Source organism: Engraulis encrasicolus, chromosome 3, assembly GCF_034702125.1.
Source record: "Engraulis encrasicolus isolate BLACKSEA-1 chromosome 3, IST_EnEncr_1.0, whole genome shotgun sequence".
Taxonomy (NCBI): domain Eukaryota; kingdom Metazoa; phylum Chordata; class Actinopteri; order Clupeiformes; family Engraulidae; genus Engraulis; species Engraulis encrasicolus.
This window is the reverse complement of record NC_085859.1, coordinates 15220893-15247287: the sequence shown is the minus strand read 5'-3', so window position 1 is coordinate 15247287 and position 26395 is coordinate 15220893. Positions and strand designations below refer to the sequence as shown.

At 41.8% G+C, this 26395-nt stretch overlaps 1 protein-coding gene across 1 annotated transcript in view; it reads left to right on the top strand.

Annotated features, from left to right (window-relative positions):
* Positions 1-26395, top strand: part of abca2 (ATP-binding cassette, sub-family A (ABC1), member 2) — a 134563-nt gene that overhangs the window by 59996 nt on the left and 48172 nt on the right. Inside the window, exons 12-23 of the mRNA XM_063195913.1 lie at positions 688-885; positions 3476-3635; positions 3937-4065; positions 5279-5446; positions 7480-7576; positions 11235-11408; positions 12947-13049; positions 13630-13744; positions 15718-15908; positions 17661-17811; positions 20351-20555; positions 24093-24251. Coding sequence (XP_063051983.1) covers positions 688-885; positions 3476-3635; positions 3937-4065; positions 5279-5446; positions 7480-7576; positions 11235-11408; positions 12947-13049; positions 13630-13744; positions 15718-15908; positions 17661-17811; positions 20351-20555; positions 24093-24251 — 1850 coding nt within the window. The remainder of the gene's footprint in view (positions 1-687; positions 886-3475; positions 3636-3936; positions 4066-5278; positions 5447-7479; positions 7577-11234; positions 11409-12946; positions 13050-13629; positions 13745-15717; positions 15909-17660; positions 17812-20350; positions 20556-24092; positions 24252-26395) is intronic.

The window sequence follows — 26395 nt, the reverse complement described above, 5'->3', positions numbered from 1 at the left end:
CCTTGGAACTCCAACAGCAGCACCAGCAGCAGCAGTAGTAGTAGTAGTAGTTCTAGCAGGTCAGTTCAGTGTGTCTGTGTGTGTGTGTGTGTGTGTGTGTGTGTGTGTGTGTGTGTGTGTGTGTGTGTGTGTGTGTGTGTGTGTGTGTGTGTGTGTGTGTGTGTGTGTGAGAGAGAGAGAGAGAGAGAGAGAGAGAGAGAGAGAGAGAGAGAGAGAGAGAGAGAGAGAGAGAGAGAGAGAGAGAGAGAGAGAGAGATTACTGTAAATGTCTTATTAATATGTTTTTAGCTTAACTGCACTTTGGAGATTGGTCAAACGCAATTTCAAACTTCTGTACTAACCCTGTTACGTAGATTTTTGACAAATAAAGTACACTTGACTTAACTTTTATTTTAGGGATACATCTATTAGCACTAATACATAAAATGTTAATGCCTGCACAAGTAACTTGTAAGGCATGTACTAAGCAAATGCTAAGGCCTACTAGGTCCTTACTAAGGTTAAATTTATAATAAATCACTTATTGTGCATGAACAAGACATTTGCGAATACATGCCTAACAAATGTTTGATTTTGCTTTGTACATGCCTTACAATTTACTTATACAGGCACATTGTATGTATTAGTGCTAATAGATGTATCCCTAAAATAAAGTGTTACCCTTGACTTGACTACCAGTAGCGCCAGCACCACGACCTGGGGCCCTAACACCACAGACACCCCAGGAGGAGCGGAGGGAGGAGGAGGAGCAGGAGGAGGAGGAGGAGGAGGAGCGGGAGGAGGAGCGAGTCCAAAGGAGGCGGAGGGGGAGAACCCGCGCTCGCAGTTCTCCGCCTTTGTGCAGCTGTGGGCCGGACTGCAGCCGATCCTGTGTGGGAACAACAGGTGTGTGGAGTCTGAAGCGCACAGATGGGCTCGATGTATCTGAGAGAGAGAGAGAGAGAGAGAGAGAGAGAGAGCGAGAGAGAGAGAGAGAGAGAGAGAGAGAGAGAGAGAGAGAGAGAGAGAGAGAGAGAGAGAGAGAGAGAGAGAGAGAGCTTTTCATGTTATCAGTCTGATGTGTTGGTTTCGCAATGTGATTGTGTTCTTCTGTGACAATGACTCATTTCATGTGACTCTGTTCTATTTTATTCTGTTGCCGTTATTGGAATAGAACCGTTTGAGAGGGGGCAGGGACAGTGTTGCCAGATTGGGCGGGTGTCCGCCCAATTGGGCTACTTGGGATGAGCGTCTGCGTGTAAAAATCGGAAAAAATTGGCCATTTGGCTTTTTTTTCAGACGTTTTTGGCCCATAGAAGTCAATGTAATTTGTTGAATTTGGGCGGAATTTAGCACATTTTGGCGTTTTTTGAGAAGTTTTTGGGCGGGATTTTGTCAGACACATCTGGCAACACTGGGCAGGGACAGAATAGGGGACGGAGAGGGGGCAAGGTTGGGAAATGATCTGGAAATGACACACGGCTGATTTGAACATGGGTCCTGATATGAACCTAGGACATGCATGTTAGTGCACCGCACCACAGCGCTTCCTAACACCCTATTCCATTCTATTCTATTTTATTCCATTCTAGTCTAAAGTTTGACAGACCATAATGGTTAGGGTGGTAGTCTTAAGATCAGGGGGTTGTAGGTTCGAATCTCATCCTTACCTCTCCCTTCACCTCCCTTGGCCATCCATGACTGAAGTGCCCTTGAGCAAGGCACCTAACCCCGCATTGCTCAAAGGACTGTAACCAAAGTCCTGTAAATAGCTGCAAGTCGCTGTTGATAAAAGCGCCAGCTAAATGTAATGTGCTGTACCCATAATCAGAAATGAAGAATGCCTCATAAATGGTGGTGGCTTTTCATGGGTTGTTACTCATCAAAACGGTGTTTTGTTGAAACAGTAAAACCACTTGCTTCTGTCAGAAAATACATCACATATCCCGAGGCAAGAATGTGTGTCACACTTGTTGCAAACAATGGTTTGTTTGAAGGTTTTCATGAATGAGAATTCACATTAAAGTAACACACTCAATTAACACTGAGCCAGATATTCTGGGTTTCCTTTATTTGTGACAACAGCAAACATTGTCTCATCTGTAGTCAGATTACATATAATGTAATAGATAGTGTATACTTTGTAATAGATAGGGTAACACTTTATTTTAGTGTTACACATCTATTAGCACTAATACATACAATTTGAATGCCTACATAAGTAACTTGTAAGGCGTGTACTATGCACCAGCTAAGTCCTAGTAGGTCCTTACTATGGTTAAATTGGTAATACATTAATCCAACATATCATACATGTACTTTATCTACATGCCTACGTACATGCTTCCACTAAGCTGTCAAATTAAAACAAAACACAACATATTATATACAGGGTTTTATGAAGTCAAGTCAACTAGAGATGTTTGTCACAAGGTCTTAAACCATTATTATAGTAATGTATGTTTATATTAAATGTTTTTTCTTTCTTTTTTCTTTCTTTCTTTTCAATGTATGGTGCTTAAATGAATGTACAGATTTGTGTAGAACTTTTAAGTGTGTGTGATTTTATTGTTGGACACCAGGAAGAATAGCTGGGTCTGAGCCCAGCTAATGGGGATCCTAATACTGTAAACTAAACTAAACTAAACTAAACTAAACTAAACTAAACTAAACTAAACTAAACTAAACTAAACTAAACTAAACTAAACAACTCGAGCCCTGCTTACACCATGAATTTACTTTTAGATTTACTGTTGACTCCTGTGGTAGAGATACTTCACTGATCCCGGATGAAATTAAGGAGCACATACAGTACACAGAGGTTATGGCGGGTTTATTTCTGCCTCGTTTCACAGGGGTCACTTACTCTATGATGAGGCGTTCGCCCATTTACCCATTGGCCATCTGCTGTTTGGGATCCCTGCAATTTCCAAGTCTCCCCATCCACACATGCACTCACTTAATGAGGACAGAAAAAGGGATTATACAGTTTTGTGCCAAAGGAAAAGTTCTGGCTTTATGAATTATACTGTACAATATGCTAGGGAGATTAGATGATGGATTATGCGTTACGAAGACGACCTAGTGCCGGGCTATTTTTATATATAATATAGCATCGTTTGGAAATGTGATATAGTATTATTTGTGGTATACAGTCGTCCCATTTTAAAAATGAGGATAAGATTGGTTTGAATATCTGACCACAGCAGGAAGAAATGGGTCAAGCATTTACTTGTAAATCCACACTTCCAAAAGTATAGAACAAAAAGACACATCGACAGATAATTGCTTTGTTGTTTTGGAGCAGAAAAATACACCGATCAGATCATGTTTCTGAAAACTCAGAAGGCCTCTGTCTGATATGTATCTCTTTGCATAGTTCCCTTTCTTCTGTTGATTTGTCTTTCTCTCTCCCTCTCCCCCCCCCTCTCTCTCTTTCTCTCACGCTCTCTCACTCTCTCTCTCTCTCTCTCTGCCTTTATTATGCCCACATCAGAATAATTGAGCCTGAGGCTCTTAAGCAAGGCAACATGAGCTCTCTGGGCTTCACGAGTAAAGAGCAGCGTAACCTGGGCTTACTGGTACACCTCATGACTACAAATCCCAAGATCCTCTACTCCCCCATCGGCTCACAGGTGGACAAGGTCATTCAGAAGGCAAGTGCTCTGCTGGGTGGAAGCCCTGTACACACACACACATCATGTTCCTCCATGCATCATCATCATCATCCAATTGATTTGTTTGGGCTAAATTATTGCTCAATCCTCCGTATCGATCCGTTCCAGTCCAATACCACACAAAGCACACAAAGTCATTATTTCCCCATTGACTACACCGCAAGCAAGAGGTCGAGATAATATTTGCCCAAAAATATAAAAGAAAGAAAGTGCTGGTGCCCTGTGATGTATGTATGGTCATGTTTTTGTATGTGGGCTAATGTCACCTGCTGTTTTCCAGGCCAATGAGACATTTGCGTTTGTGGGAAACGTGACCCACTACGCCCGTGTGTGGCTCAACATCTCAGCGGAACTCAGAGCCTTTCTGGAGGAGGGGAAACTGCACAACCACCTAGCCTGGCTTCAACAGGTATGTAACCACTACCCTTTTATTCACATTACACAACACCACCTAGCCTGGCTTCAACAGTTATGCACCCACTACCCTTTTATTCACATTACACAACACCACCCAGAATGACACACAGAAAGACCACATACATTAACCCCCCCACATTACTACACACTTATCTTCACACTTCTCCTCTGTGGAGGCTGCTGATCCACCAAATCTCTACAGACTACAGGCAAAAAAGCAGCAGACTTTTTTTTGCGTTACATTTACATTATATTACTGTACAGTGTACACTTAGCTGATATGACACCTATAGTGAACTACATCGTGAACAAGTGAATAATATTTCGGAAATGTGTCTCACTGAGTCTTAAAAGTAGTTTGGGTGATCTCTGGCTGAGGCCACTCAACGGGCTGACATGTAGTCAGTACTAATGTGTATACCAAGAAATAATGTAAAATAACACAACAGTATATATGTAGACATAAAATAATGCCCATTTCCCATAACTTTGTCATGGTAAGCAGTTGAGAAAATGTAGCCAAGGAACCTTAGCCAAATGAAATAGTGTTGCAAAGGACATTTTTTTACATCCTGCAGAGCACTTAAGAATCGATCCCTTTTGAATAAATACTTTGAGCTTAAATGAGCCTTGTTCTCTGTTACTGTTCTTAATGTAGGCCTTTTAGTGTTAAAGACTATCGTAAATGCTTTTGTTCTGCAGGCAAAGCTATACTTCTGGCTCTGCCGCTTCGACATATCGTAAAAATCACACATGCCGTAGCAGTCCAACCTGATTAATAATATAAGTGTTGCACAAATACACCAAATTGTTGTAAGCTAGAACAACAGTATTAGTAAGTGTTGCAATCCTGTTGTCCCAATATCTGACCAAGCATTTACTGTTAGACTACGGGTATGCCATGCGTTCGTGCGTGTGTGAATGCGTGCATGTGTTCTGTGTGTGTGTGTGTGTGTGTGTGTGTGTGTGTGTGTGTGTGTGTGTGTGTGTGTGTGTGTGTGTGTGTGTGTGTGTGTGTGTGTGTGTGTGTGTGTGTGTGTGTGTGTGTGTGTGTGTGTTTGTGTGCGTGTGTGTTTGTGTGCGTGCGTGCGTGCGTGCGTGCGTGTGTGCGTGTGTGTGTGTGTGTGTCTGAGTGTCTATGTGTGTTTGTTCATTGGTCTCTGTCTCTGTGTGTTCATTCATTGTATCTTCCATTGTAATTGCAGTTCACCTCGGACCTGCGTCAGCACCCGGAGCTGCTGAACGTGTCGGACAGCGAGCTGCTGAGGGGGCTGCTGGAGGGCAACTTCAGCCTCCCCAACACCACCACCCTGCTGGAACAGCTGGACACCATCGACAACGCAGCCTGCGGATGGACACACTTCATGTCCAAGGTTTACAAGTTAATTTATTTAAAGGGACACTGTGTGAAATTTTTAGTTGTTTATTTCCAGAATTCATGCTGCCCATTCACTAATGTTACCTTTTTCATGAATACTTAACCACCACCATCAAATTCTAAGTATTCATTATGACTGGAAAAATTGCACTTTTCATACATGAAAATGGGGATCTTCTCCATGGTCCGCCATTTTTAGCTGCAAAAATGACTGTACTTGGACCATACTAGAAAATATTTGAAGAGTTCAGATGCAAAACCCCCTAAGTGCCTTTTCAGAAAATAATCTTAATTCATTTTTATTTAATACAAAGCTATCAAAATTGCATATTTTTTTCATTCTATTTATGTAATATAACTATTTATATGTATTATCAAGTACATGAATGTAAACCAAACCAACAATGGGGTTCTCTAAAAATATAGAAGTGCTGGTCTTCAGAAATGGAGTTAGGGGTTTTTGCATCTGAACTCTTCATTTGTTTAATACTTCGTAAACTTTCATGTAAAGATCAAATTTGGCAATAGGCAGCCCAATTTTAATAAGCATCATAGTTGCAGTACCTTTTTGACAATTTCCTGCACAGTGTCCCTTTAAGAAAGGGACAGCATATATTGCCAGCATTTAAACAAAAATGCTAAATATACAAGATTGTAGCCAAGAGGCTAATTTCCGTCTTTTGTCCCTTGACAGGTTTGATGTTCCTTAAAAAAGACACAGTTATTGCACACAGTTGTAAAAAAAGAGAGTCAAAAATACACACACATTTTAAAATATATAATACAAAATACAATTACAAAATACAATACCCAAATAAGTTAAACAGCTGCCAGTACTAACTATGTAAGATTATGTTGACAGCATTGATAATCCAGTAGCCATAATTTTAACTGTTTACTAAAAGAGTTTACTGTTGGCAGTTCTCTAATTTTACTGTGCCACACAGATACAGCACATCAGTGGTTACACAAAAACAGACAAACAGGTTAACGTCATGTCCAAGGTGCGGCACAGATGGGTAATAGAAAGATTAGAAGTCTGCACGCTGTAGCTCCACTTTGAAGGTTTGTTCAAGTCATACAACGTTTCAACACAACAGGGTCTTTATCAAGCATTTCAGATACATGTCATTACACAGCATAGACAAACAGGCAGACAGGCAGACACAAGGTCACAAGGCCAGTGGAGATCCTGCAAAAAACCCCACAAAATCGGACAAAAAATGCTTATAACTGATGATTAAAACCGCTATGCTATGTCTTAATTGCAATAGTGTGGTAATTACCTGGAAATAAAGTACACATAAAAGTGCACAAATAAAATTCTTGATTTTCGCAATGTCGTCGGGGGAAGAGTTTCCAGAAGGTGCCTTGTTAGCCCTCCCCTGTCCAAGGTACGACACAGTTGTTACAGGTAGATACAAACATAGACAGACTTGCTTGATATCCAAGGTATGAATAGACAGACAAACAGAAAGACAGACTTCATGTCCAAGGTACATTGACCCAGTTGCTACAGGTGGATGGAGAGACAGACAGACACACCTCATATCCACGATGTTACGATGACCCAGTTATCACAGACAGACAGACAGGAGGACACACTTAAATGTCAGTCTGTAAATGTCATTCCTGTATATGTCTTTGTCCTGGCATGGTATATATATATAGAGATGTAACTTCAATGTCCCTGTATGACCTGTGCATATGAAGAAACTGACAATAAAAGCTGACTTTACTTGACTTCCAAGTTCACAGACACAGACAGACAGACAGACAAACAGACAGACAGACAGATAGACAGACAGACAGACACTTCATGTCTATGGCACAACCCATCTATTACAAATGTCACAATATTGTCATAAAAAATGTCATAAAAATGTCACAATAAATAGGCCTACTGTCATAATTAGGTTGACATTTTACCATTCCATCTGCCTACTGTATTTCACCAAATTGTCTGGGGTCTTTACCTCCATATCCCTATCTCTTTTTGTCCTCATGTCTTGTCTTGTCACATTTCAGGTCAGTGTTGACATCTTCAAAGGCTTCCCGGATGAAGAGAGCATCGTGAACTACACCCTGAACCAGGCCTACCATGATAACGTCTCCGTGTTTGCCAGTGAGTACACCAGTTCACATCTACTGTACTGTATAAAGAACGATAACTATAAAAATAATTAAACTTCAACGTTTTAAAAGTTGGGTAACACTTTATTTTAGGCACACATCTATCAGCACTAATACATGCAATGTCCCTGCATAAGTAACTTGTAAGGCATGTACTCAGCAAAATCAAACATTTGTTAGGCATGTATTCGCAAATGTCTTGTTCATGCACAATAAGGGATTTGTTACCAATTTAACCTTAGTAAGGACCTAGTAGGCCTTAACGTTTGCTTAGTACATACCTTAGAAGTTACTTATGCAGGCATTAACATTGTATGTATTAGTGCTTATAGATGTATCCCTAAAATATAGTTTTACCAAAAGTTGTTATAACTCTAGCGAATGGCGCCATTCACTAATCAACTATAACCAGGATGACTGATGCTGAACCAAATCCTTGTAGAATCTGTTCTTATCAATTTAATATATGAAGCCAATTGGAGGCAATTTGGATTGGAGCATATTTTGGTCCCCTAGGTAGGGGAAATTCTTTCTCTGCATTTATCCCATTTGGACTAGTGAATCACATTGAAGTACACACACTAGTCCGTAGCAGAGGGCTGCCTGCTGAGCGGCGCCCGGGGAGCAATGTGGGGGTTAGGTGCCTCGCTCAAGGGCACTTCAGCCGTGGTCCGGTGAACCGGGAACCCTTGGGTTGCCAACCCAGTGCTCTAACCACTGAGCCACGACTGCCCCAGGTGTATCAGATACACCTCCTACCCCGAGGGCTAAAAACGTTTACATGTCTGAAACAAAAGAAACTTTAAGAATTGATTTAACTCCAGGAGCCAATCAGAGTTCTTTAGAATGCATTGACATCATGCCTTATGCTTGTTGATGTTGATGAGAAACAGGCGTTATCGTTTGTATGTGTGAATGAAAATATCTTTACAGGTATAGTTACCATTGTAGACGTTGTAGACAGGCCTTTACTGTTCAAGCTCTCCTTCCCTCTTCACACCGTACACAGCTGGTGCCCTGCCAGAACAGTTAGGACTCATTTGACACTATTACAGTGCCTTCACTTACAGATTAATAGGAAATACAAGTTTATGACCTGGAAAGAGCAGTGATCACTAAGTTAAAGGATTTATCCGGAGTTGGAACAAGTTTGCCTGATTTTTGCATGTTTGGGATGAAATACAGTCACTCTAGAGCAAAATCAAGGCAAAAGGATGCGTTTTGAGAAAGTTTGATAATATCACGTTAGCCTCGTTAGCCATATCAGCTATGCAATATGAAAGATGCGTCGCACCATCAGCTGTGGTTACTCGCTATGGAAATAATCATAGCTGATGGTGCGACGCACTCGGCAATCTACTTGGTGGGCTTTAGTGTCAAATAGTTGTCTTGACCGTAATTTAGATATTCTCAAGGTAGTAGCTTCACAAAACACATTCTGCAGACCTTTCAAGAATACATGAAGGACTTTGGACACTTTGGTTTATGTGTGGATACCCTCAACATATTACGAGCTAAGTGTGACGTTGTTTTGAGCTGTGCAAGACTTTAAAATGTTGTGTTTTTGAAATGTGTGTAACCGCCGAAAAACGATGCCCGCATCTTTCATATTGCATAGCTGATATGGCTAACGAGGCTAACGTGATATTATCAAACTTTCTCAAAACGCATCCTTTTGCCTTGATTTTGCTCTAGAGTGACTGTATTTCATCCCAAACATGCAAAAATCAGGCAAACTTGTTCCAACTCCGGATAAATCCTTTAAGTTGAATTATTGGATCGGAACGATTTTTGTGCTGTTTTGTTTTTGTGTGTTTGTTGTTGTTGTTGTTGTTGTTGTTGTTGTTGTTGTTTCATCTCCTAAATCCGCTATGGCACTAACGAGCCCGTATTAACATGCGTGACATGAGAAACGTGCAGCTTAATTACGAAGCTTGATTAGTTTTTGGCACGGAGCAGATTGGAGCTTTATTAAGAGTCGATTAAAATGTTTTTGATTTTTTTCTCTCTCTCGACACAATGATGCCCTCCAAACTTCTGGTCCTTTGGCTGCTGTCATGGCTGGATTGGCCATAATAATAATAATAATTGTATTTGTATAGCACTGTATCATACAAGGCATGTAACTCAAAGTGCTTAACAAATGGGAAAAAATATCATTGTTAGAGATGGATTTAAAAGGAGAAGTATAGAGGAGAGGCAGAGATAGCAGGAAGGCAGAGAAAGGGGAGATAGATAGAGATTGTAGAGTCATAAGGTGAACGTAGGTTAGGACCAGGATTCTTAGATGCGTAAGGTCCATAGTGGCTGGGCCTAGCATAAGTCATAGATAGTCACACAGAGATTGGGCGCTCAGATGCGGCCCCTGGTGGCATCAGGGGTGAGGAAAAACTCCTTTTCGCTTGAATCATAGTTTGTAGGGAGAAAAAAAAGCTCTGTGAGGTCTGAGAAAAAAAACCCTATAGTCAGGAAGAAACCAAGGCATCCAGGGCACTTGCCCGGTGGCCAGGCCGTGTCCTCCTACTGACACAACAGTTTCAGTGTTGCCACTAGTCAGGTCAAGAGCAATGCAAGTACTTTCTGAGCTCCCGAAAAATTGGAACTCCACCCACTTTGTCGGGCACCAGTCAACCATTAGCAAACCAAGGGAGGCGGGTCAACAATGCCATTTGGGAAATGTTAATTGCTATGCTCTTGGTCAGACCAAGTCTCGAAGAGATTTGAAATCAGGCTATTTGACCAGTGGACTGTTGATGATCCTAAATGTTGTGGGATCAGTCCTCATGCTGCTATAGCTGACCTCTCAGAGTCAGTTTTAAATATTCATTTTGGCTCATAATGCATGGCGAAGAATGTTACCACAGGCTTGTCAGTAAGTCTCTCATTGTGGCAGACCGGTATTCTGTGAAAATTCCTGGTCTGTTTTTTTTTACCCAGTCCGGTCCAGGCTGCTGTGCTGCTGGGAGCAACATGTTGGTATGGTGCTGCTGTAGTGTAGTGGTGTCACAGCTGTCTCCTGGCATTAGCATAATGAACTGTAGTTCAGGAGAAGGGGCTTGGGATTCAATATTTAATATATTCAATATTAAGAGTTGATTAAAATGTTTTTTTTTCTCTCTCTCAACACAATCACTACATTAACATGATGTTTTTAATTTCAAATTAATAAATCCGAATTAAATGGTTCCGTCGAGTTTACTTTGATCTTTCCTTTAATTCCGAAGAAAGAGGTGTTTACATGGCGTTGCAGCGGTGTCACAGCTGTCTCCTGGCATTAGCATAACTAACTGTAGTTTAGGAGAAGGTGCTTGGGATTCAATAGGGCACAGTGAATGGAGCTGTTGGCGTTTTGATTTACGGTATGTCTCCAGTGGGATTTCACCTGTCGTGGTATTGTAAAATAGTTGGAGCATTATCCTCATATTGTGTCATTGAATCTTGAAATAAAATTGATCCGTGAATGAATCAAAGCATTAAAGGCTCGGTTAGAAATCATTCAGCGCCTAACCTCACCTTGTCTCCCCTTCTCTCTCTCTGTCTTTCTGTGTCTGTCTCTGTGTGTCTCTCTGTCTCTGTCTCTGTCTCTGTCTCTCTCTCTTCCATCTTTTCTCTCACTCTCCATTCCTCCTCTTTTCCCCCTCATCTGCCAGGTGTGATTTTTCAGACCAACAAGGATGGTTCTCTTCCTCCGCACGTCATGTATAAGATCAGGCAGAACTCCAGTTTCACAGAAAAGACCAATGAGATTCGACGTGCATACTGGCGACCCGGACCCAACACGGGAGGGAAATTCTACTTCCTCTATGGCTTTGTGTGGATCCAAGGTAAGTTTAGGGGGTCAGTGATGGACATTCCTGGTTCACATCGTGAAAGACCTACCACATATTTTTTCTAGCTAGTTCACCTAAATAACGGGCGCTATTGTGCCAATGTTTTTTTTGTGATGTCAGACACCTATGAAACTAAATATTTCAATACACTCGACAAAGATCTACATACATCAGACGGCATAAACATAGTGTATACGTACATTTGAGGCCACTGTTTTCTCCCCAGAAACGTAGTCACATATACCTGCTTTGCTTCAAAATGGAAATTGTCTGACATTACATGATGGACACAGTAATTTGCCTCCGTCATCAGCCCAATAGATACTGCAAGTTAGTTATTGAAGAAGTCCATGTTACGAGCTCAGGCAGAAGGAATTTATGACAGGACATTTACTTTCTCAAAGTGGTTCGCTCGCCACTGATACCCATTAATGACTTAATGAAAATGGTAGCCCTGTAAAAATGCCTCCCTTCTCTTAATCCCCGGCCATAACAAAATATAAATGTCAGTCAGGATGACATACTTTGATATATTTATTACCACAGGATTTAGCAGCCGTAGTCATGCTTTATTTCAGTGGATATTGGCGAGGCTCAGTTGAGCTAAAAAGCGCTATTTGTTAGCATCACAACACTGCCATTGCCCTGGGATGAACCCGGGGTTGTTTCTGCCGCATTTGCAAAGTACCTGACCGAATGACAAAAATAAATAATCATTTTTAGGCGAGGCAGTACATCTTTTAGCCAGAAACGGGTGTCTGAGGCAGGCCAGAAGCCACGTCATGCCAGGCCCCTATCCACACGTCATGTTTTATTTAAGTAAATTTGGTTGTGCTTAACCTGCTATGCTAATCCCTAATGCCCAGCACCTGGCATCCTGACGGCAGCCATCACGAGAGCTGTGGACAGTGGCGGTTCTACCCATTGACAGTAGACATATACCATGCCAGGGCTGACTGTTGGGGGGCCCTATTTATTATATTGGGGCCTTAGGCAATTACCTAGTTTGCCTATTGGTTATACCAGCTCTGGGTGTGGAGTCAGCAGACTGGTTGTCCTCCTCTCTTATCTCACTTACACAGTACATTTTGCAATGTCGATTCAACTCTCAGAGAGTCAGTTTAACATCCCAAAGTACTCTCTAAGTGTTGAACTAACACTGTGTACTCATGGAGGTGCAGTTTTTGCTGAAATACATGACTAGCAAAAAGTGAGAAAAAATTGCCCTAAAAATTGCATCGTCTTAGTTTGCATGATGAGAATAGATCTTGGTCTTCAGGAATTGTATTTTTGTGAGGTGCATGCTAATTTTAGTTCGTGATTTTTTTTTGCCTTGAATGTATCTTGAAGCATCCGAACCAGAAGCAAATATTGTAGTATACTTTACTAATCCTGTTTGTTGTACTTAACTAATCCTTTACAATTTTTTTTCTTGGTCTTTCACTCTGATTTCTCTCTCTCTCTCTCTCTCTCTCTCTCTCTCTCTCTCTCTCTCTCTCTCTCTCTCTCTCTCTCTCTCGCTCCCCGTCCAGACATGATGGAAAGGGCGATCATCAACACATTTGTAGGGCACGACGTGGTGGAGCCAGGGAACTACGTGCAGATGTTCCCGTACCCCTGCTACACACGAGACGAGTAAGCAAGAAAGACCTACAGTAGAAGACACCAAGGAAGAGGGCTGTGTTTCCCAAAACTCTTTAACCCATTAAGACACTGCGTTGTGCATTTGCTGTTACCTACATGGCAATGACCAAGTCGAAGTGCATTACTAAAGGCCCTGTGTTATGTCATAGTATTGTAGTACTATGGTAGTTAACTTTTCAATGACTATTACAGCATGCCACTGAAGTTATGGCGTGCATTAAGGAGCTACAACCCATTAAGACACAGTGTTATAAATTTGCTGCTACCAGAATAGCACTGACTAAGTCATGGTGCATTACTGAAGGCCCTGTGTAATGTCACAGTTCAATGGTAGTTAACTTTTCAATGACTGGTGGAACAACATACATTATGGGGCTAGGGGGCGCCTCATACTTTGGCCTACGTACTACTTAAATGTTTTTTAGGAAACGCAGCCCAGATGGTTCCATACACATCATTGAGTAATACACTTCCACATGGTTTTGCAGCAGCTCCAGACGGCAGCGGTGAGTGAGTGAGTCTAACCTGATACTCTCTCTCTCTCCCTCCCTTGTGTTCCCTTCCTGCTCAGCTTCCTGTTTGTGATCGAGCACATGATGCCCCTGTGCATGGTCATCTCCTGGGTGTACTCGGTGGCCATGATGATCCAGCACATAGTGGCCGAGAAGGAGCACCGACTCAAAGAGGTTCCTATTTATTGATATATTCATTTTATGTATATATATTATTTAGTGAAAATTGAAAGACAAATGTCTGCTTTCGGTCTGCTGACCTGAGCCCTGAGGCAGATTAAAAAGAGTACAATGAGGATTTAAGTGTGCAGACACTTTTCTTACAATTTTATGTTTATGTTTGGCACCTTTTAATGGAGAGTGCGGTGTGATCCGGTTAAATATGTATATATTTAGAGTTATGGGTAAGCTGTGAGGGCGTCAGACTTGTATCCCAAAGTTTGCCGATTCGATGCCCGACCCGCCAGGTTGGTGGGGGGAGTAATTAACCAGTGCTCTCCCTCATCCTCCTCCATGACTGAGGTACCCTGAGCATGGTACTTTCCCGCTGCCCTGCTCCCTTGGGGCACCATTGAGGGCTGCCCCCTTGTACGGGTGAGGCATAAATGCAATTTTGTTGTGTACAGTGTGCACTTGTGTGCTGTGGAGTGCTGTGTCACACAATGACAATGAAGTTGGAGTTTCCCACGTGTGCGTTCACTTTTCTTTCACATATTGATGAAGGGTCATGAAAGCCCTTGAGCACAGACCTTCAGTAATGCAGGTGTAGGTGTGAGGCAGGGGAACTTGATCAAAAGATATCTAACCAAGTCTGTTTTTTAGTCTTCTGTCTCAAAACCTCTTCAGTTGAAAGTCTTTGAAAGAACATTGAAAGGTGCTGGTGCCAAACAGCTGGCACCAGCAGTTGCTCTTCCCAAAGTCAGATACACAATGTCAAAATATTTGTCTCTAAAACCTATGGGTATGGAAGCGTATATGCCTTAGCTGGTGCCAGTGGTAACAGACACTGAGGTAGGCAAACAGTGAATATCGTAACATTAGGCAAATGTTTGCACCTCAAAATAAAAGGTATTTTATGGAAAATAAAAGGTATTCTTTCTGAGTGCTCCAGTGACCTCTGGTTTGGTCTTTTACGTTCAAGTAGCCTATAAATTCAAGGTCATAATACCATATCTCTTGTTTGTTTTTTGTTTACTTGTAATAGTTTTGGCACCAAATATCTGGCAACAGCGCTGCTACCTAAAGTTGCTCTGAGCAAAGTCAAATGGATACACAATGTCCCAGTGCTTGGCCCTGAACAGACTTTTTTTAAGATATTTTGGGGGCTTTTATGCCTTTATTTATAACAGGACAAAAGACAGAGGGGTGTCGCGCCAGTAACTTCAGTCCTTATGGGTGCGTTGGTTCCAAAGCGATAATCCACGGAAGCAAAGAGTAGAACTCGGACACCAGCAGCCGATACGATAATTGATTTATTGCTTTACAGTACATATGTACAAGTGATCAAGGTGCTACCCAAAAGTGCAAAACGTTTTCGGTCACCAGAGGAAGGTCGCACTGAGGAAGGTCTGGTGACCGAAAACGTTTTGAGTTCTACTCTTTGCTTCTGTTTATTTATAACAGGACAGTGGGAGAGAGTGACAGGAAACGAGTGAGGAGAGAGGGATGGGGAAGGCTCAGCAAATGACGTCAGGCCGGAATCATTTTGATAATGAACACCTAAAACATTGTACACACTGAACCTTTAAAATACAGTAGCACCTGTGTCTTGAAGGTGATCTATCTATCTATCTATCTATCTATCTATCTATCTATCTATCTATCTATCTATCTATCTATCTATCTATCTATCTATCTATCTATCTATCTATCTATCTATCTAGCCACCCATCTATCTATCTATCTATCTATCTATCTATCTATCTATCTATCTATCTATCTATCTATCTATCTAGCCAGCCAGCCAGCCAGCCAGCCAGCCAGCCAGCCATCCATCCATCCATCCATCCATCTATCTATCTATCTATCTATCTATCTATCTATCTATCTATCTATCTATCTATCTATCTATCTATCTATCTATCTATCTATCTATCTATCTATCTATCTATCTATCTATCTATGACGTTTGTGTTGTGTTCTTCCAGGTGATGAAGATGATGGGTCTGAATAACGCGGTGCACTGGGTCGCCTGGTTCATCACCGGCTTCGTGCAGCTCTCCATCTCGGTGACGGCGCTGACGGCCATCTTGAAATACGGCCGCGTCCTGCTCCACAGCGACCCCTTCATCATCTGGCTCTTCCTCAGCATCTACGCCATCGCCACCATCATTTTCTGGTAACGCCATCTCTTCCTCACCATCTACGCCATCGCCACCATCATGTTCTGGTAACTCCATCTCTCTGGTCTTGGCTCTTGGAACAAAGTAACAAAAGGGCAGGCTTGTACGAAATTCTGAATTGAAAGAATTTCAATTCAAAGTAATGCCATAATACGAACACTAGGTGGTGGTGTTCTATGTACTCTCAATGGGTGGTGTAGATTACGTAAATTCAAAGAAATTCAAGGTAATGACACCACCTAGTGTTCGTATTATGGCATTACTTTGAATTGAAATTCATTCAATTCGGAATTTCGTACAAGTCTGCAAAAGGGGCAGCCATGGCTGAGTGGTTAGGGAGGTGGTCTTACTATAAAATCAGAAGGTTGCAGGTTCGAATCCCACCCTTACCTCTCCCTACACCTCTATCCATGGCAAGGCATCTAATCCCACACTGCTCCAGGGACTGTAAGTAATACCCTGTAAATAAAGGGTAAGACGCTTTGGATAAAAGCGTCAGCTAAGTGTAATGTAATGTAATGTAATCTAATAAGTAAAATCTTCTCGGGGGAGTGAAACAATGACTTTGTGGGTCAGGAGTTATGGGAGAATACCATAGACTGTACTTGGAAAGGAGAGATTTGAGATTTGAAATATGGGATGGGAGATTTGAAATATAGTAGAAAGCTGGCAGGATAGGTGTTGCAACATACAGTATGGGTTATGTGAAACAACAGTATGTACATTTTGTTGTGGTAACGACAGCTGTGACTGACTGTAAGTAAACATTTTGCTCATTTTGGTTTTTTAGAGGCATTTTGGTATGAGAGGATGGTAACGCGTGAGCAGAAAATGAGACATTTTACCTTTATCTGGCATCCAGGAAGATGATTGATTCATCAGCCTTGAAAATCTTGGTCTTACTGTAAGATTTAGAGTTGAAGGTTTGAGTCAGTTTTGTCTTGTGGCTTTGCTTCGGTAACAATCCAAGCGACGTTTTCTTTTTAAAAGGTTTTTCACACTCCTTTGGATTTCACATGATGACGTGCGAACCTTGAGTAAGTCTTGTGCCAGTAGTGGAAATGTGGTTGGGTGTTGTAAATAACCTGTCCTCTCCTGCACCACACGCATCCAGAAGTGAAGTGCACTTGAGCAAAGCGTGTAAGAGGCTCTGGTTAAAAGCATCAGCGAAGTGAAAGTGCAATATAATGGCCCTACCTCACGCTCTAACTTTGCATGAAAATGGGGTTGAAATGCAGATGTCTCCCATCTTCTTGGTCGCATTCTCTGTATTGCATTTCAAAGTTTTCCCCCGTTTAAAAGGGATCATGCTGAAATAAACATGTAGAAGGATCTGTGTAATAATAGTGTGCATCATACGTAATGTGTTGGATATTATCACTTTTGCTTGGAAAAAGAGTAGGTGTTAGAGGATGTGGAGAGGTCCTAAAGTACAGCACTTTTGCACACCTCTGTATTCGAAGAGGTGAAAAAGATTATTTGGCAGAATCTTTAAGTAATTGCTTGGGGATGTACTGAATCAAAGATTCAGTTTCGGATTCGGCCTTGTTAAGGGGGTTCAGTATCCATTTCGGTTTCTGTGATCAGAGTATGATTCGGTATTCAGCTTCAGGCAAATCTGAAGCAGTGGATTCGGTATTCGGCAGTAACTTAAAAATCAGGATTTGGTACATCCCCTATTTGAACACAGGTTTTGATGCATTGCCTCCTGTGGTGTGCTCTCCTCTCCTCTCCTCTCCTCTCCTCAGCTTCCTGGTGTCGGTCATCTACTCCAAAGCCAAGTTGGCGTCGGCCTGCGGTGGCATCATCTATTTCCTGAGCTACGTGCCCTACATGTACGTGGCCATCCGGGAGGAGGTGGCACACGACAAGATCACCGCCTTTGAGAAATGCATAGCGGTACGCCACTAAACTACACTACATTATGCTACACTACACTACACTACACTACACTACACTACACTGCACTACACTACACTCCACTACACTACACTACACACTACAACTTCACCGCCTTAGAGAAATGCATAGCAGTACTACACTACACTGCCATACACTACACTGCACTACACTACTCTACACTACACTACACTACACTACACTACACTACACTACACTACACTACGCCATGACATTACACTTACATTACCCACGACAACTTCACAGCTTTCGTTAAATGCATAGGCTTACGCTACACTGTTTTGTTACCATTGTATTGCACTTAGTACATTACCAACAACAAGATCACAGCCTTTGAGAAATGCATAGCGATATGCTGCTCTCTCAGTGTTACATTACACTTACTGTACATTTCCCATGACAAGATAATACCATTACATTACCATTACATTACACTTACATTACCCATGACAAGATCACCGCCTTCGAGAAATACTGTACATAGCGATACGCCAGTTTCTTACCATTACATTACACTTACATTACCCATGACAAGATCACAGCCTTCGGGAAATGTCTAGTGGCATACATGCTCTTCTCTTATCTAATACATAATCCTCTCTTTTTCAAAACTGTTTTTATTTGGTTGTCCTTCAAAGAACAATAACTGCAATGCAAACATGAATAGCAAAACACACAAAAAGAAAAACAAGAGAAAGAAAAGTTTGAGAATTTGTTACAAAACTGCATTTCAAAGACCATGAGTGGATGAAAATGAAAATAAATCTACTGTATGTTGTCCTTTCTATTTTTTTTTAACTTTCAATCGTCATTCATTTTATATTCACAGACAGACAATCTGGGTTCAGAAACTAAAAGTCCAACCTCATAGTTATTTCTGTCGATGAAACCAGCAGATACAAGTTGTCAGTGATGAGAACACAAGCAGAATGAATGTAGTTTTTTCCACTGCTTGTCTTTGTAATGCATTATATGTGACTGATTATTATTTTACCCCATGTGTATCCTAAGTTGTTTTAAAGTCATAAATAACTGCAAAGGATGAGCTCAAAAAGCTTTACGTAATGGCGGTAAAATGGGACTCATCGAGATGGCTTTTTCACTGGTATGATTGTCCTTCTAAGTGGAACGGTAACACAATTGGCTGGTGACAGGCACAATTCCAATAATAGACTTATTTCCACTTCATGTGTCTGCTGAATGCCATAACAGTAGCCATCTGAACGGTCTCCTCCGCCCTCATACCGAGTGACTCACTAGGATGTAAATACATTCCATACAGCAATGACGTTACGTAAACGATGACATTAAATGATAGGCCTATTAACATGTAAGATATGTATTGTGATCTTTTCTTGGATTTTCTTTTAGCAGTTTCTGACTTTTCATTTGCAATAGACATTTGTGGGACTGTTGACAATGAGGTGTTCATTATATCCTTTTGACCAAAGGCCATATACCTGTATTGGAATTTCAGCAGATTAAATGTAATGAAAGCCCAAGCCACTGTAAGCATTACCATTCCAATTCCAATAATTGATTCCAATTGCTTAATATAATATTTTCACCTGAAATGTCTGAACCTGACGAGAGGAGAGTAGCCTGATTATCATCGACTTTAAAATCTCTTTGTGACTTGGTCTGACCAACAGCATAACGAATATTGTTTCCCAAACGGCATGGTTGACCTGCCTCGCTAGGTTTGCTACTGGTTGACTGGTGTCCGACAAAGTGGGTGGAGTTCCCGATTTTTCGGGAGATCAGAAACGTATTTACATTGTTGTTGGCCTGACTAGAAGCAACACATAAGATGTTGCGTCACGAGGACGGCAGGGCCTGGCTAGGAGGAGAGTAAGATAAAAAACACATGGCCTGAAACTTAGGACCACACAGTACTTCACGTTTTTGTCAGTATTTGAAAACCCTTGAATTTTTGCACATTTTCTGTTTTGGGTCTTGGCTGCTTTCTGTTTGGCACCTGTAGCACAAATGTGTCCTCACACATATCACAGGTCTATTTCTTTCCTTTTCTTCTCTTCTCAATGAGAACTCAATGGTCATGTACTAGCAGCCTGTCATGCCAGTAGCCTGTTGCTTCTCTCTGTTGTTGGGTTTTGCCAGTGAAGATGTGTGACCAAAATTCTTGACACAGTCACTCCCTCTCGCTCTTTCACAACTGAAACCCGTCTTTTCAGGACATAACTGGAAATGCACAACACTACCTCTTTTATTATACGCTCTATGTTTGTGTGCTGTTGCCCAGTCTTGCACTTTACACAGTACGTCTGTATGGGTATTGTATAGGTATAGGTATATGTATGCTTACTGTCTATGTCTAATTGTCTATGTCTAATTGTCTATGTCCACACCTAAAGTCTATGTCTATGTCTGCATGGGAAAGTAAGAAACGTAATTTCAAATTCTTTGTATGACCAGTGCATGTAAAGAAATTGACAATAAAGCCGACTTGACTTGGCTTGACTTGACTCGTCCTGTCCTGTCCTCCCTCTCTCCACAGTCACTGATGTCCACCACCGCGTTCGGCCTGGGCTCCAAGTACTTCGCCCTGTACGAGGTGGCCGGCGTGGGCATCCAGTGGCGCACAATCAACCAGTCGCCAGTAGAGGGCGACGACTTCAACCTGCTGCTGTCTATCGTCATGCTCATCATCGACGCCACTGTGTACGGAGTGCTCACCTGGTACATTGAGGCCGTGCATCCAGGTAAACTGCTGCTGCCGCTGCTGATACTGCTGCTGCTGCACCTGCGTTTGATGCTACAGCATAATACATTGCAGCCTATGCCCACCCATTTTCCTGTGACACAGCTCAAGATGTTGCCTTTCCACACCAGGCTTGTATGAAATTCCGAATTGAAAGAATTTCAATTCAAAGTAATGTCATAATGCGAACACTAGGTGGTGGTGTTCTATGTTCTTTCCATGGGTGGTGTAGATTAAATTCAAAGAAATTCAAGGTAATGACACCACCTAGTGGTGGTCATATTATGACATTACTTTGAATTGAAATTCATTCAATTCAGAATTTTGCACAAGCCTGTTCCACACACACTAACAAGAAAAGGCCGGTTCCAAAACAACACACACCAAAGAAAATGACCCTGTGGACCAGATTTGCTCCCAGGGTCTGAGATTGACCTGCCCGCATTAGAGCATTCTGAAGCCAGTGTTGCCAGATGTGTCTGATCAAATCCCGCCCAAAAGGTGCTCAAAAATCGCCAAGAGACGCTAAATTCCGCCCAATTTCAACGGGCATAAAACTGGAGAAAACTGGGCATAAAACTGCAGAAAAAAACGCCAAATGGCCGATTTTTCCCGTTTTTACCCGCAGACGACCATCACAAGCAGCCCAATTGGGTGGGTAACCGACCAATCTGGCAACACTGTCTGAAGCAGCGGTGGAGCGTGCCTGGCGTTTCTACTACAACTTGCTCTCTCTGACCTTGCTGCCTTCTGCTCATGTTTTGAGTTGATTTCAGCTGATTTAATTTGCCTGGTGAAGTGAAGTGAACTAAACGGCCATCCGGGACATATGCAAAGACATATGTAGCAGTTTCTTTACTCTACAGTTTTTCTACGTCGGTTTGGCTCTTTTCTTCAAGCTGAAAGGACATTCTTATAACTAGACTAGAGGATAATTTGGTTTTACAGTTGTGCACATTATAGCTCATGAGCAACATCTCTCCCAAAACTGCTCACACTTCACTCAGAACAAGATTCCATTTCCCATATTTCTATTTTTTTATTTTACGTATTATGCAATCCATGTTATCTGTATTTCTTTGCAGTAATGAGGAAATTGTAATTTAGGCTCCCCAAAAATGCTCCACGTCCTTCAAAGGACAAAAAGAGAAAAGAAAATGCCTCAGGATAGAGCTAGAAATGATCAGAAGAAAACTATGTTTTTGTGAACCAACTTGCAATAAAGTATTAAAAAGAAAAATGTTCCACGTATTTATGGCCTCTAGTTGCCATGGTTCCTGGCACGGCGCTGCACTGGGCAGTATCTCCTATCACTTGTTGCTCCTGCTTTTGAATTTGAGTTCTGTCCAACCCTCAAAACCTTCACGACACTAGTGACACGCTACCTCTTCACTATGATTTCAGTTGTCAGGAGACAGAGATTTTGTTCAGTCGCCATAGCAACTCCGCTTCTATTCCCCGTTCTATGTGCTGTATGACAGCCTTCCCAAGGATTCATGCTCTCTGTCCTGTAGGACAGTGGTTCTTAACCTTTTTTCTTAAAGCACCCCCTTACCTATGCCCAAGACAAGCCGCGCACCCCCAACCTAAACTTCTACATGTGTATACGCACTAAAAAAATTATTTAAGTGATTCATTACAATGATTCTTGCTTCAGACATTACCTTTACATGGGGACCAAAACATGTCTTAATGTGGATTTGGCCTAATTCTAATGTTTGCTAATAGAATTTTGGTCACAACCTAAACACAAACAATATTCCGCGCACCCCCTGAAATCTCTGGCGCACCCCCAGGGGGTGCCCGCACCCCAGGTTAAGAACCACTGCTGTAGGATATGACGTCTCAGTCTCGCTCTTGCTCTCTCTGTTTTATCCCTTTTTTGCAGCCATCTCTCTCTCTCTCTCTCTCTCTCTCTCTCTCTCTCTCTCTCTCTCTGTCTCTATTATGTCCCTGCCTTTTTGTCTTCCTCATTTCAGTGCAGAGCGTCTTGCAGTTCTTTCTAATGAGAGACGATTTCGCGACCTTGAACACTGAATGTCTTTCATCTTCTATGTACTTGCTGCTGAGCGAAACCTCTGCAGCTTCAGTCAGTCAGTCAGCTGCCGCCACCCCCCTGACTCAGTCTGCTGTGGAACTGAGGAGTGCATGTAAAAACATGATCTCATGATGTGGATCATGATCAATTTTAAATGCATATACCAGAATAATATATACCAAATAAATGCATATACCAGAAGACTAAATGAATACAGAATAGGATAGCATGACTCATTAGTTGCAACCTTGTTTTTTTTTTTTTTTTTTTTTTTTTTTTTTTTGAAAGCTGGGTATTCAGTGCAACTGCAAAGTAAAAGAGTTGACATTAACTCTGGTTCAGAAAACAGCTGGTCCCATTCAAAACTAATGTTCATTTTACTTTTTGGTCAGTGTAACATTTTCGGAGTTAATTCTACCCACTATTGTGTAAATACTAAGAGCTGTGGAGCTGAAATTTCACTGGCCTTGCAGAATTTTACCCTGACTTTTGACTCCATGTTAGAGTAATTTGACTCTTCACAGTTTTGATCTTTCTGGATTTAGAGAAGTCCATTCTTTACTGTGTAGAAATAGGGGGAATTGGTAAAAAACATAAAGTAATCAACTGCCAATGCCCTTTTTCCTCCTCTTGCATTTCTAATCTACTCTTTTGGATTTGTTACCAGTAGGGATGCACCAATACCGATACTGTTATCGGTATCGAGCCCTGATACTTTATACTCATTAATACTCGTACTCGCCAATACCAGGCACCGATACTGCTATTACACAAAACAACGCAACATCTCATCAAGTTTCATTGACTTGAAAGCAGCCTGGGGAAAAAAGCGGCGCCTCATACATTTACTAACGTTTAAATCTACATATAAATGGGCAATAAAACAAATGTCACAGGTGGATAAAACAAGGCTGTGCATTTATTTTCAGTATCGGTATCGGTACTCGGTATCGGCAAGTACAGACATTAATGTACTCGCACTCGTATCGGTTCTCCAAAAAAATTGTATCGTGCATCCCTAGTTACCACCAAGTTTCGTGTCTACTTACAAGAAGCTCTCTTGTTGTCAGACTCCACTCAAGATAGTGCTGCGGCATGGCTTCAGAACAGTACTTTGATGTGCTTTTTTTTTGTGAAGGTCCCTTTGTAGTCGTGTCTCACCAGTCAGTCTCTCTCTCTCTCTCTCTCTCTCTTTCCCTCTCTCTCTCTCTCTCTCTCTCTCTCTCTCTCTCTCTCTCTCTCTCTCTCTCTCTCTCTTTCTCCCTCTCTCTCTCTCTCTCTATTTTCTGCATTCCCCAACAGGCATGTACGGGCTGCTTCAGCCATGGTACTTCCATCTGCAGAAGTCCGATCTCACTAGTGTCTCATCAATTTCTCTCTCTCTCTCTCTCTCTCTCTCTCTCTCTCTCTCTCTCTCTCTCTCTCTCTCTCTCTCTCTCTCTCTCTCTCTCTCTCTCTCTCTCTCTCTCTCTCTCTCCTCTTTTCTGCGTTCCCCAATAGGCATGTACGGTCTGCCGCGGCCGTGGTACTTCCCTCTGCAGAAGTCCTATTGGCTGGGTAGTGGGCGTGTTGAGACGTGGGAGTGGCCATGGGGAGGAGGGGGTATGCTGAGCGTCATGGAGGAGGACCAGGCATGTGCCATGGAACACCGCCGCACAGGTACGCACCATTTTCTGTTCCGCCGCACAGGTACTAGCCATTTCCTATTCCGCCACACAAGTACGCACCATTTCCTGTTCCGCCGCACAGGTACTAGCCATTTCCTATTCCGCCACACAAGTACGCACCATTTCCTGTTCCGCCGCACAGGTACTAGCCATTTCCTGTTCCGCCGCACAGGTACTAGCCATTTCCTGTTCCGCCGCACAGGTACTAGCCATTTCCTCTTCCACACAGATACTAGCCATTTCCTGTTCCGCACAGGTACTAGCCATTTCCTGTTCTATTCTTAGGGTATGACCAAAGAGGTATCATTGGGTATGACCTGTGCTCAACTCCAGATTGTTAAAAAAAAAAGGTCTTTGGGTGCGAGCAACTGGATCAGTACATTTCTTTCTACATAGAAAAACAGTAATCTCAACATTTATTTTGTTTTTATAGCGCATTTCATAAAACGTGTGTAACTCAATGTGATCTACAAAAAAATAAAGCAGAGATAAAAGACAGTAATAAAGTGCAATTAAAAGCACACAATCGTTGCAAAGACAAAAAAAAGGTATGAAATAAGAGAATAAACACAGAAAATGAAAGGCATCATTACATAAATAATCATTAAGATCCAGAGCATGATAACTTAAAGCTGCCTCACCACACTTTGTTTTAACTATTGGAAGGACCAGCAGGTCCTTGTGAATAAAGTTACTGCAAAATGGTCAGCGTGTGGGAGTTGTACAGTTTCTTCTGATGAAAGAATAAAGCCACAGTATTTTAGGCATTATCCAGATAGTGTCTGCAGACAGATTTTAATTGCAGTTATTTGTATCAGTTACACTACGTATGCACATTCATAGTAATATGACTTATGAGATAACCATTGGTGGCCCTTTTATTACACCTTGAAGATAAAACTATAAGCATAAAGCTTGAAGATGAAAGCATTCCAAGTGAACATTTCTTACTGAAATAACTAGGTAACTGAAGTGAGATGAATCCCTTTCAATAATGAAATCTGGTTCCTGGGCATTAATCAGAAAAGTAAGTGAGTGTTGCAAAGACTCAATAGTCCCTTCAGATTTTTAATCAGCTAGTGGAAGGGATCCAGTGGTTGAAACAGTGAGTGCCTATTATGATCCATTTTTGTTGCTGTTATTCTGAAAATGAGTCTCTACCCACTGCATTAAAGACATTATACCGGTGAAAATGGAGACATTCACAGAGTAAAATTTCAAACTGATTTGGAAATATGCTCGGCATTTACATAAGATTTAAACTCGTCTTAACTTTTTCGCCCCTCTTCCATTCTGTTCACTTGCCTCATCGAAGTACCGTAAATGGCAAATTTCGCTTCGCTTCGCAAATTCTCTTGCATGTGTCGTGTCCCCGGCGTTAACCTCCCTCTGACGCTGATTCCTGGCTTTGATTGCCTCTGGTGCAGAGGCTGATACTGTGTGTCAACCCTCCAAAAGCTTGTGAAGACTCTTCTCCTCCAAGACCATTTCGAACACAAAAAAACGCCTACTCATCTGCACTAACCTTACTTTTTTGTGTGCTATGCATTTTTCCTTCGTTTCTAAGTCTCTCTGTATAGAAGCACACATTTTTTTCATGAGAGTTTTATGCCTTTTTTTGGATAGGATAGTAAAGATGAGACAGGTAACAAGTGGGAGAGAAATGGGTTAGTTTGGGAAATGACCCAGACCGGATTTGAACCTTGGTCCCCCCCCCCCAAGGGCGTAGCAGCAAATTGTACAATCAGCTCAAATAAATCCCCCAAGCCAGTGGTGTAGTCTACTTTTTATGGTGGGCATACTGTATATTTGAGCATTGTTTGTAGTGGGTATACTGTATATACAGTATATGTGCTATTCAAAACAATGGATAAATCAATTTTGAGTGGGTATACTGAAATCCCTGAAATTTCAAAGTGGGTATACTCTGTATACCCGCGTTCTACGTAGACTACACCACTGCCCCAAGCTATATATCTACATAAATCAGACATTGTGTGGATCCTCTATATACATGGGGCCCTGGTGACTAAGTCACATTTTACCCCTCTGTAGATCCAGATTTTTCAAAAGTTTAAGTAGTAATAGTAATTAGTAATCCAAAATGGAGTAGATAGAGGCTTGGACAGGATTAAC